We start from the raw sequence: 13,095 nt of genomic DNA, 5'->3' as shown, positions 1-13,095 counted from the left end.
TCCACTTAACACACTGGGTCACTTCCCTTGTTCAGTCGAGGGTACGATCATTGCTACTTTTCCTCTCTGTATACAACATCAACTGTGTTTCTGGCTACTGAATCGTTCTCATCAGCAAACACCCTGCTGAATCTAACAAAAAATCTCCTACTGTCCCCCATTCTACCACCAGCTACCACATCCCACTTCTTTACTCCTCACTGTGGTCAAAATCCTCCAAAGCCGTCCATACTCTATAACAGCTTCTCTCTTCCGATTCTCTCTTAAACCCGTCCCAGTCAGGATTTCTCTGTCACTCTGCTGAAACTCTCTCGACAAGGTCACCAGTGACCTCCACTCTGCCAAACCCACTGATCGACAGCCCTGTCTTATGTGATACGTTACAGTGGCATTTGGCACAGTTAATTTCTCCTTCCTTCTGGAAATATTTTCTTCAGTTGGCTTTGAGGACACGCAACTCTTAGTCTTCCTCCTACCTCTCTGATCGCTGCTCCTCACCTTCCTGGTGCGGGTTCCTTCTCTTCTCCCCAGCATGGCACGCCCCAGAACTCAGTCCTTGCTCCATTTCTCTACCTGCACACACTCCCTTGTTGACTTCAAACAGTCTCATGACTTTAAATTTAAACACTGAAATGCCAGTGACTCCCAAATTTTCATCTCCAGCCCAGATCACTCTCTTGAGTTCCAGGCTTGTATAGCCAACCGCATGCTTGACAAGTCCACTTAACTTATCCAAAACGAGCTCCGGATTTCCCCCCTCAAAAAAGTGCTCCACCTAAAATACAGCCTTCTCCATATCAGTAAGTGGCATCTCCATTCTTTCAATTCTTCAGGCCAAAAATCTTGAAGTCAAATCCTCTTCCTTACATTTTCACATCCAATCCATCAGAAAATTCTCTTGGCTCTCAGATTTCTAAAAAATCTTATTTATTTATCAATCGTTTAACTCTTTAATCCATTTGGAACCTACTGTAGTATATAGACAAAATCCTAACACTATATATTTTTTCAAAAGATAAACACTTCTTCCATCACTGCTTATCAAATAACACCTCTTGATGAGCAAAATTCTGATCTGTAAGACTCCAAATTTTCCCTGGTTTGTTTTCTATTATAACTTGGATTTCTTCTGGTTTTTCTAGGATTTTCTTCAGGAAGATTAATAACCTATAGATAGGGTGTTATTCTCTGCCTTTGAGTCTCCTGTCATCCCTCTCAAAAAATTTCTAGAGCTGGAATGTATCTTATAATCACTGGCACCTTACGTCTGTTCCGGCAGCTGTCATGAGGCAGCAGTGGTCACCACCTGCATAGGTGTGAATTTGCTGAAGGATGAGCTCACCAAAAACTCTTGAGTCTTGATTGTTTTTCCTGGTCAAACAGCTGGATAAATGCAATTCCTAAGACATTTTAGTCAACAAGCCACTATGGACCAACTGAGAAAGGAATGTCAGAGTCCTGGTTGTGTCAGAAAAGCTTTAGTTAATACCTTCTGGTCACATGAAGAAAGTGAGCATGTGAAACCCTGCACAATGCTGTCAGGAGCTTGGAAGACAGTGCCAGAGACATAATGGAGAACTCTTAAGAAATGTTCTTAATGGCAGAGAAGACAATATCATGTAGAAAACCACAGACATTAACTCTGAACAAGTGTGGACTCTGAACATGAAGAAGTTTGGGGAAAACCTTGATCAATTTGTATCATTTACTGCAACATTTTTAGGTGTGTAATAAGTGATACTGATTAAAAATTTAAATACCTGAAGAGATCATTCAGTGAATATAAAATATAAATTCTAAATGATAAGAAAGCACTTCATCATAGTTCATTAGTTTGTTCGTTTCCACCACCACCCCCGCCCCTGCCCCGGCCCTTAGGGCTATATATGATGCATATTACAATTGATAGAGCCTTATATTTGGGGAATAAGGTATGTAGAATCAAACTACTTCTTACATCTCTAGTGATGCTGAGTCACCATCATCTCCTGCCTGAATTTCTGCAATAGCCCCTCACATGTCGGCTTGCTTCTACCCTTACTCCCCCTGCAGTCTATTTTTCATCCCAGTGTCTCATAATAACCAACACTCTGCAGTGTCTTTGTATTTCATTCAGAGTAAATGCCCAAGTCCTTACAATGTCCCTCAAGGTCTAGATGATCTACTCATCCTCCCTGTCATCATCTCTGACTCACCTCCTACTGCTTTCACGTCTCTCTACCTCCCTTCATGCTATTCTTCAAACACGCCAGATGTGCTACTGCCTTAGTACCATTCCCCTAACTATTCCCTCTCCCTGGAACATTCTTGTCCTCTGTATCCATTTAGTTAACTCCCTCACTTCCTCAAAAGTCTCTGCTCAAGAATTACCTTGAGCAAAGGTGAGCAAATTGTACCACGTGTGTTCTGTCTTTGGTACTCCCAAGCCCTACTGTTTCTCTTTCTTTAAAAAGTATTTCAATCCTTTAAAAATATTCTTAATGCATTATTTATTCTCTAAGTTCCTCAGATTGAATACTGCAAGCGGACAGAGACCTTCATCTGTTTTGTTGAATAATGTACCCCAGGCACAGAGCCTGCAGCACGGTGGCACGCAATATACACTGAATTAGTAAATGACTAGAACTGCTGTACAGCCACTTACTGAAAAGTCCAACAATACCAAAGAGACATATTTCGAATGAATCCACAGTGATACTAAAAAGTGTATTTTACATAATCATTTCCCATTTCGTTTTTAGCTACAGCTAAGTTCCCTTGGGCAATGGTGTCCAGTGCAATTTGGAGGTTAATTTCTGATGGTCCAGACCAATGGTAGCTTGAGAAAGGAGCTCTAGCCTATGCATGGCATGGCATATAAACTTAATTACCAATAAGTCTGCATTTTAAACATGATTAGTACTAGTTCTTATATACTTTTAATTAAAAATACAAAACTACTTTTACAAGAAATTATGTCTTACCGGTAAGTCAGTGAAAGCAATACCTAAAAAGAAAAAAAAAAGTGGCATTAGAAGCTGTTTTCAAAGGCAGAGTATGGTGACAAGCTGAATTTCTAACTAAAAAGAAGGGAAAAAATAGCAAAGGAAGAAAAAAATTAAAAAGCTAAATATAATAAGACTAATTTTTTTCTCACTAACACCTAAGCTGCTTTATCCAACCTTATTATTTAATCTTCCTTACCTATATTTATCTTTTAAATAACTTTGAGGGGAAAGGAAAGATTTTCTATTAAAAAGGGGGGGTGAATAGAAAATATAGTACTTTTGTTTCCTTTTTAAAAAAAATCTTATAAAAGTACATTCTCAAAGCTTTGACTACTCTGGACAAAAAATTTTAATTCCTCCTTCAAAGGACAAAGATTTAAACAGTTGAGAATGTCTCTTAAATGTCCGCTGACAGTAGTTTCAACAGTCATGTACCAAATACACTTGAACAATGGCAATATCACTGGAATAAATCTACTGACATCCCAAAGTGATGGTGTAATCTCCCTCCAAATATTCAAATATATTACTTAGCTGAAAATAAGGTAATAAGGAAACCAAATATTTCTGCAGGACCTCATTCATATGTTTAAAAAGATTGAGCTCTAGAAGAACGGGAGGGGGTGGTGTTGGTGAGCCGGCTAATCAAAATTCTTCCAGTGTAAACACACATTAAAACAAAATACAACCACGCCAGCACCACTACCTCTGTGGTGCTGATCACCATCTAAAAAATGAGGGCCCTTCTGTTATATTATCTTCAAGGTCTCTTCCCACTAGAGAGTCTATGGCTCTATAATTGTGCTGTATCTCCAGAAAACACAACTATCTGACTCTATTTATTAAAGTAATAAAGTTAAAAGGCAAAGTGACTATAAATCTCTATTGTACATGTTTTTAAATAAATGGTAAAAACAGTGCTTTGTAATTAAAGTACTGTTTTTATGACTTTTAAAAACTAGTGAACTCATGTTAGCTTGTCAAAAGAAAAAGCGAAGCTGGATTTCCCCCCACCCTCCGTAAAACATTTGGATTACCTTCAGCTTCATTAATAAATAGAAAGCAAACTGACTGTGGGCCAAACGAATATGAGAATTTATTCTAAAAACTTCAGAAAACTAAAAAGAACACAGAAAGCAGCAAGAATAAATATGACCATACATATTTCTACCATTTTTCATAAAACAGCAGTCTAATCAATTATTTTCCTCAAAAATGTCTATTGACAAAGATTGTCTAAATCCATATTGCTTTAGCAAAAATTCCCTTCTGTCAGTAATTACTGAAATCCTCACTTTACCAAAACCTCTAATGAAAAACCCAACTTAATTCTATAGATTAATACTTTTGAACATTGCCAAATACAGCATCCACAACCTATACATATTCAGACCACAAAGATGGCACTTTAACAAGCTGTGTAACTATTTAAATTTTACACAGAAAATAATTTTTCCCCAATTTCCTAATCTGATTATCAAGAGGCTTTTTGAAAAGTTATCTTCAATTGATGAATGATAATCAATAAAACAAAATTTTAAAATTTCAAATAAATTAACTTGCATACTGAAATGTTTCTCCTTTATTTTCTCAAAAACCTTTCCATTTCTCTTTATATGGTAAGTAAATATATATTTTGAAAACCTTCATGAGACAGAAACTAAAGCTGTATCAGCCTTGGGGCAGAAATTATCCCCTTTGGAAAATACAAGGGAAGCGTAACTGAGTAATTTCTTATCTTCTAGATGCTAGAATCTGGACCAGAGATAAGCACACTACTCTATAAAGGGCCAGCGAGTAAATATTTTCTGCTCTCTAGGCCATGTGGTCTCTGTTTCAACTACTCAATTCTGCTACAGTAGCAGGAAAGCAGCCGTATGCAGTACATAAATGAATGGGTGTAGCTGTGTTCCAATGAAACTTTACTTAGAAAACAGACAGGAGACTGATTTGGCCCATGGGCCACCACAGCTTGCTGGCCTCTGTTCCAGTGGAACACTTTCTGCTCATCAATGTTTTACCACTGCACCCCCAGCACCTGGCCAATGATAATAAATAACCTTTAGTGAGTACTCACTATGAGTCGGGCAATCACTTGAGAATTTCACATGCATTACTTCGGTTTGCTCTAACAACTTTAATAAGGTAGGTATTATAGTGATCTGATTTTATGATCTGAGGCACAGAAATGTTAAGTAACTTGCATAAGGTCACACAGCCAAGCCAGGAGATAAACCTAGGCAACTGAAGAACCCATATTGACCACTGTTATACTGCCTCTGTATGTGCTTAATAAATATTTACTAAATTTATGAATGAATAATGCCAAATGTTTCAAAGTGACTTAATTCTAGACTGTGATCCTAACATTAGGTACCCTTTTCTTAAACAGCACCTCACATTTTAAAAACAGCTTCCTTACTCAAAAGAAAATTTCAATGTAAATACTTGTGAAAATCTAATAGGAAAAAAATGGTATCACATCACCTATGATCTTCTCATCTCCTAAAATAAAATTTCTTCTCTGGAATAAAGTTTGAAAACTGTAAAAAGATTAATTTTGGTTTTAAAAATGTCATCTTTTGCATTTTTGAACCAAAGGTCATACCTAAAAGCAGATTTCTCCTGGTTTACTTTAAGATCGCAAGTATCTTAAGCAGCCAAGCCAATGCACACTATGCCAGTGAACTGCTTTGGTAAGTCAGAGCTGAGCACTAACAACAAATACACTAAAATGGCTGTATCCTTCTGGAAACCAGTTTGCCACAGCAATCAAATCAAATACATATAATCTGCATGGTGACCTTTATCAACATTCCTGTACCAAAAAGAACGTAAGAATCTTTGTGACAGCCTTTAAGTTAGATAGCACAGGACTTCAGAATCAATATTAATAATAATAAGGAAAAGTTTTAAGCCGAATATAAATACGAAGAAGACAGTAACTTTATATAAGGAGTATGTTGAGACACTAAAAAAAAAAAAAAAAAAAAAAAAGACTATTACCAATGTAGCCAAAAATTTAGAATTTTCTACTATGAAATTACAGAATAGTTTTTGTATTATATTAAAGAACATTTACTATATGTCTAAACATACTATCTGCAGCTTAATTTTTAAATACTATTTATAAGCAAACTGAATTTTCTGCCTTCTGGAGTTACTTAGTTTTTGCCTTTTTTCACTTTACCTCATCAGAAATAATTTGCCATGAATCAAAGATGTTTCAAACAGTAAAATAATGTGAAACTTTTTTACTTCTAAAGCATCAGTTTTGCTATCCTTTATACTTTCTTTAATACAAAACAAAAACAACTTCTAAGAAAAGGGAGCGTAACAATTATACACAATTTTCAATCTGAAGTATTATGCGTATTCAACTAAAACCCCTGATTTCCTACTAGTCTTACAATGGACAGATTTCCTCATGTTTTCCTTAATCTACTTATTTGCCACCTGTCTTTTAGAAGTTTTGCTGTTATTTGCTCATTTTAATTCTGCTCCCTTTTGCAGAACTAACTTGTAGTCACCATCCTTTATCAACCTTTGTTAGTTGGTCTGATTTTTCAGTATGTCAATGCCCTTCATTTGGTTGGGGGCATCAAGCTTTTTCTCGCTTTGTCGTTACCCCCATACTATACTAAAAACTGACAGCTCTTTTTTCTAAGCACCTGTTACCTAGAGAACTGGATCATACTGTGACAGGCTTTATTCAAAGCAAAGCAGAAAACACTTAGCATTTCTACTACTAGTACGAGGTTATTTCTACTTAGTCCTATATATGTGATACAATGTGGCCTTCACTGTAAAAAAATCAGGGTTTTTAGTTGAGTATGTGTCCATTATACTTCGGATTTAAATTGTCACCATTTCCTCAGCTTCCACCTAGAAGGAGCAAAGAAATAATTTCCAGAGGCATCTACTCATAAAGGAGAATTACACAAAAATATTACTACCATGATGTAAGTACAATAATCATAACATCTGGTTATTTAACATGCAATTCATTATCTTAGTACCTAAACTATGTCCATTCTTGGTGTAGAAGCAGGTATTGTTGATAAGGTTAACACAGCAGCCAATGACATCACCAGTCGTAAAAGTTGGTCCATAAGGTTGTCCCGTTCCAGAAGAACAAAATGAATGTCCATCATCACCATGATAACCATATGAATGTTTATCCCAGCCTAAAGAGAAAGTTCCAGTATATTTACAGTGAAAAGTAAGGTTCCTCTATACTAGAGCTATTCACTAAGATTATAACAAGCTAAGCAAGAACAGTACAACAGATAGTACAAAGATAAAATTCCCAAAAGTACATTTAAATTCTCAACAATTACAGTACATAATTTCTATATAAAACACTGCTTACCACATTAAGGAAAATAAATCCGCCACACAGAATGCTAAAATATATCTTAAACAGAGAGGACTCCTACCAGAAAATGCAAACAAACATAGCAAGACACATTTTCCATGCATATTTCCTTTGCTAATAGACCAAAGGAATTTTGCTTTGATTGAGTTTAAGCACACACACACAAATACACACACACACACACTTTAATATAACAAAAGATTTTTCTTTCAATTTTCAAAAAATTTCCTCCAAGGTTAATTTTTAACATTAGTAAATAGAATACCAGAAAATATAATCGAAGAATCACTTCCATATGATTAATGGTTTTAGGAAACAGTTCTCCTATCTCAATTCACACCTTTCTTAGTTTACTTTTAATATCAGCCTACATTCCCAGAATATTAAAACAACTAAAAATGGTTTAAAAGCTAGGAATGTGTTGGCTGGGAAACAGAACCAACCACATTAAAACATTTAAAGTAGTTGACATGACTATGTACTGGAAGTTAAAAATACCAACAAACAAAACAAAAACAAGCAAAACAAAACAAAACAAAACAATGCATGGTATACTTGTTATGTTTTGCAAAATAGCATAAAATTTATTAAAACCATTCAGCTCGACTTTGATCTCATAAGTGATTAAAAATATAGAAGATTAATGTACTTAACTATCTCCAAGTTATTACTTGACATTTTTAGCCAGAGTTAGCCATAAGACTGTACTGTAATTCAATTACAAGTGTACCTGGTAGTCTATTCATGTTCACACCTTGAGCAGAAAGACCAATTCCCATGTAACTGTTTAAAAAAAAAAGGAAGGAAGGAAGAAAAGCTGGTTATTATAGTCATATATGTATAAATTACCAAACACTCTCAAACATTATCGAACCAAGCCCAAGATCAAACTCACAGGGTAGCTACAAAAAAGTTACTAGAATTCATGAAATAGCAAAAAGGGCAATATTAAGCAACAACAAAACCCAGATTCACAGTAAATTCCTGTAGCAATGATTCATAAATATACCCAAAGTATTATTATTAATACTTAAATACTCTAAAAACTATAAAAATCTTTCCAACGTATCTACACAAATATTTAGAATTAAGACTTCTAACAAAAAGTATAGAGGGACTTGTGGAAGAAAAACGAAATACTAAATAAGAAACAAATGTGTTTTCAAAAGGATACAGTAAAAATCTAGTTCCACACACATACACACACAAAGACATGGAGACATACTGAAAAAATATCCAATTCATATAAAAACATCTGAAATACTTAACAGAATTATACTATAAAGTATGTGCTATGGGGTATCTATATATTGGTTTTCCAAAAGTATTTTGGCAAATTGACAATATGGACTTAAATATGAGACTCAATTATTAACTTATGAAACACCAGAACAAAATTATCTCCACAAAAGAAATACAAGAGGAAAAGGTAATTATTAAGGTATGCAATTTATTTTAAAAGCTTATAAAATACTAATCAAAACTGATAAAGACAGTTCAAAAGGGGGAAAGCAGAAAGAAATATATTTATAAGTATCGATGCAAAAAAGAAGAACTAAATAAAAAAGCAAACTGAATCCAATTTGTTAAAAGGCTAATTGTCAGTGATTGTATCAAGATTTAAAATGGTATTTGACAAATTTCAGCTACCACTCCTAATAAAAACTCAAATAAAAATAAAAGGAAACTACCTAAATATGACACACTTTTTTCCAAATCTAATACAGCAAGCAAGGCATTCAACAGTGAAACACTGAAGTCATTTCCATTAAAATCAGGAACACAGAGATTCCTACAACTGTTAAACATTGTTTTGAAGGTTTTAGTTTAATAAAATAAGAAAATAGGAAGCTTAATAAGAGAACTAAATAACGAGTATAAATATTACAAGACATAAAATTATCTTAATTGTAGTAGCTCTGATTATATACATAGGAAACTATGGAACATACTAAAAGCTTTTAGAATTAACTAGTTATTTTGGAAAAATGACTGAATTTAAGAAAAACATTTTAACTTCTTTTCTAGTAATAACCAGCTAGAGAAAGGAAGTGGAATATATAGACATATCAGTCATAATAACTACAGAAACTATAAAACAGGAGTAAAGAGCTCAAGTAAAGCTCCAGAATATCTTAAAAGTGGTAAATAAATGAGTATTCTAGGTATCTGGATAACTTGACAGCATAAAAATAGCAATCTTTCTAAAATTAATATAAACATGTAATGAGGTTCACGATATACTCCAAATGAATGTTTAAAACTAGAAAAAGTGATTTTAAAGTTCATATGTAAAAAGAGAATTTTGATCAAGACAAAATTTTAAAAAAATAACTTAGTGTTTGTCCTACTAGATATTAAAACTCAGACAATGGAATTCACAAGTACAATATTACTAACAAGAATAAGAGTCAAGTGACACAAGAATAACAAAACATTAAGAAACAGCATTTTGGATGTCTAGTCAAGACTCATACAAGTTGGTATTCTGACTCAGCCCCTTTGTTCCAAATACAGTATACAATGTAATTACTTATTTTTTAAAAAAGTAGTAAGTCACAAGATAACCTGAGCAGGGGTACAGCTCTGGCCCTGCAAAGCTCTGGGTCCTTGAGCACGCATTAATGGGTAGGAGTTTCTCCTGAGGAAGCAAAGACTAAAGAGGCTCCACAAGGGGATCATTAGCTATGCTCACTGCTTAAAGCCAACAGCTGGAATAGGCTTCCCCTCCTGAAGGGGAAGAAAACACTGATACCACCTGCTGCCTTGACTAAAATTCATTTGACATTGTTGCCTAGCTGAAGGGAAGGGGGAAGGAATAGCCTCTTAACCAAGATTTGAACAAAGTTACTGAATGGATCTCTGACTGAATCTGCAATACTCCCAATACCACTTTGAACAAAAAAGCTGGATACTGTAATGTAGACCTGGTGTTAGATTGGGGACCCAGGAGTTAGAAAGCAACTATAAAGTATAATAAAGGGAAAACAAGTATAGACCTAGATAAACAAAATGGAGAAAAATGTTAAACTTTCTAATTAAAGTGAGGCCACAAAAACAAAATTCTAAAATATACCAAATATATATTATAAGACCAACAAAATACACACTGGAACATGAATTCATTCTAGATGACATCAATCAATGGAGAGTATGACAAAAAAAATTTTTTTTAATACATTTAGGATTATGTAAAAAAAAAAAAAAAGGAATCACCATCACTAAAAAATACAGTGGAGGGCTTCCTTGGTGGTGCAGTGGTTAAGAATCCGCCTGCCAATGCAAGGGACACAGGTTCGAGCCCTGGTCCAGGAAGATCCCACATGCCGCGGAGCAACTAAGCCCGTGCGCACAACTACTGAGCCTGCGCTCTAGAGCCCGCGAGCCACAACTACTGAGCCCGTGTGCCACAACTACTGAAGCCCACGTGCCTTAGAGCCCGTGCTCCGCAACAAGAGAAGCCACCACAATGAGAAGCCCGTGCACCGCAACGGAGAGTAGCCCCCACTCGCCGCAACTAGAGAAAGCTTGCGCCCAGCAACGAAGACCCAACACAGCCAAAAATAAATAAATAAAATAAATAAATTAAAAAAAAAAAAAATACAGTGGAGCACCAATACTTACTGAGATAATTTAGCTAGTGATTGTCCACAACTGAAAAGTATGTTGGTAAGTTGAAAGTGCACACCACAAACAGAGAAAGATAAAAATAAATTCACAAACACATCACAGACTATCAATGCAAACAAAATCCTAAAAGCTTCCAAAAAGAAAGGCAGATAACCTCAGAAGGAATGACGATTAATATGACAGCTGACTTCTCCCCAGCAACAGCTGATGACTGTAAACAATGGCACGAAGTACTGAAAGTAAAGAACTGTCAACCTAGAACTTAATTCCCAGGTAAAGCATCATCCAAGAATGAGGGCAAAATAAGATATTTTATGGCATAATAAAGCTAACACTTTACTATCCACAAATGTTCACAAAAGAACTATATGAGAATAGACTTTAGGAGGAAGACAAGTGAAAACAGAAGGAATGCATTGGACAAAGAAATGACCACTAGAAAAGAAAATGATAAAATGTAATTAAAATTAATTACTGAAAAAAATGCTATTAATAATTTTAAAAATCTATAATCCAGTTATAATGTGCTAGAATACAATTCAAAATTACTTGACATATAAAGACATAGTAAAACATGACCCATATTCAAAAGAAAAGACAAACAAGAGAATGACCCTGAGAGCCTCAAGTCATTGGAATTAACAGCTAAAGTATTTAAGGCAGCTGCTGTTACTATATGCTCAAGGATGTAAAGGGAAATATGCTTGTAATGAATGAAATAGGAAATTTCAACAAAGAAAAAGAAACAATAAAAAAAATGAAATTCTGGAGCTGAAATATATTTGAAATAAATATTTACTAATGTACCTAATGGCACATTGGAAATGGCAAAATGAGTAAGTAAACAATGACAGAACTGATCTGAAGAACAGAGAAAAAATACTGATGGAATAAAAAGAGAGTCCCTTGGGCAGTAGCAAAAGGTCTAACATACATGTAACCGAAGTCCCACAAGGAGAAAGAGAATGGAACAAAAAAATTGAGAAAAATTCCCCAAATTGGGCAAAAGAAAAAAATTTACACATTTAAAAAGCATAGGGCTTCCCTGGTGGCGCAGTGGTTGAGAGTCTGCCTGCTAATGCAGGGGACACGGGTTCGAGCCCTGGTCTGGGAAGATCCCACATGCCGCGGAGCAGCTGGGCCCGTGAGCCACAACTACTGAGCCTGCGCATCTGGAGCCTGTGCTCCGCAACGGGAGGGGCCGCGATAGTGAAAGGCCCGCGCACCGCGATGAAGAGCGGTCCCCGCACCGTGATGAAGAGTGGCCCCCGCTTGCCGCAACTAGAGAAAGCCCTCGCACGAACCGAAGACCCAACACAGCCAAAAATAAATAAATAAATAAATAAATAAATAAAGTAGCTATAAAATTAAAAAAAAAAAAAAAAAAGCATAGAAACCTCAGCAGGTTAAGTACAAAGAAAAGCACACATAGGCACAAATCACAGTCAAACAGCTAAAAACTAAGAATGGAGAGAAAATACTGAAAGCAGCCAGAAAAATATGATGTATTACTTTCAATAGGAACACTAAGCTGAATATCTACTGACTTCTCAGAAGAAAATATGAAGGCCAAAAGATGGCTGAACAAAATATTTACAAGAGCAGAAAAGGGGAAGGGGAACCCATGCCAACACAGGGTGTTATACTAAGGAAATATCCTTCAAGAATGAAAGCGACATAAAAACATTTCTCAGATAAGAGAAAAAGAATGTGTTGCCAGCACACCTGCACTAAGTACTAAAGAAAATCTGCCAAACTGAAAGGCATCAGATAGATATATGATATATATATATATATATATATATAAAGGTATACCAGATATAACATATACAGGTATATCAGAGAGATACCTGGATTTTCAGGAAGGAAAGAAGAGCACTGCAAATGGCACACACATGGGTACATAATAAAAGACTGTTTTCACTCTTAATTTCCTTAAAAACATGTATGACTCCTTAAAGCAAAAATAACATGTACTGCCCAGTTCATAATATAAGTAGATGTAATACATATGGGTAACTACAGCAAAAAGTACAGGAAAAGGCAGTAAATGGACGTATATGGTTGCAAGTTTGTGTACTTTATGTGAAATACTAAAAC

At 35.3% G+C, this 13,095-nt stretch overlaps 1 protein-coding gene across 2 annotated transcripts in view; it reads right to left on the bottom strand.

The window, feature by feature from the left end:
- Window positions 1–13,095, bottom strand: part of RANBP9 (RAN binding protein 9) — an 88,540-nt gene that overhangs the window by 27,299 nt on the left and 48,146 nt on the right. For both annotated transcript variants that reach the window (XM_082344456.1, XM_082344457.1), the window contains exons 3-5: window positions 8,096–8,148; window positions 7,007–7,174; window positions 2,964–2,986 (exon numbers count right to left, since the gene is read on the bottom strand). In XM_082344456.1, coding sequence (XP_082200582.1) covers window positions 2,964–2,986; window positions 7,007–7,174; window positions 8,096–8,148 — 244 coding nt within the window. The remainder of the gene's footprint in view (window positions 1–2,963; window positions 2,987–7,006; window positions 7,175–8,095; window positions 8,149–13,095) is intronic.

This window comes from Balaenoptera borealis (assembly GCF_965194805.1).
Source record: "Balaenoptera borealis genome assembly, chromosome: 12".
Taxonomy (NCBI): domain Eukaryota; kingdom Metazoa; phylum Chordata; class Mammalia; order Artiodactyla; family Balaenopteridae; genus Balaenoptera; species Balaenoptera borealis.
This window is presented reverse-complemented; position numbering and strand designations above follow the sequence as displayed.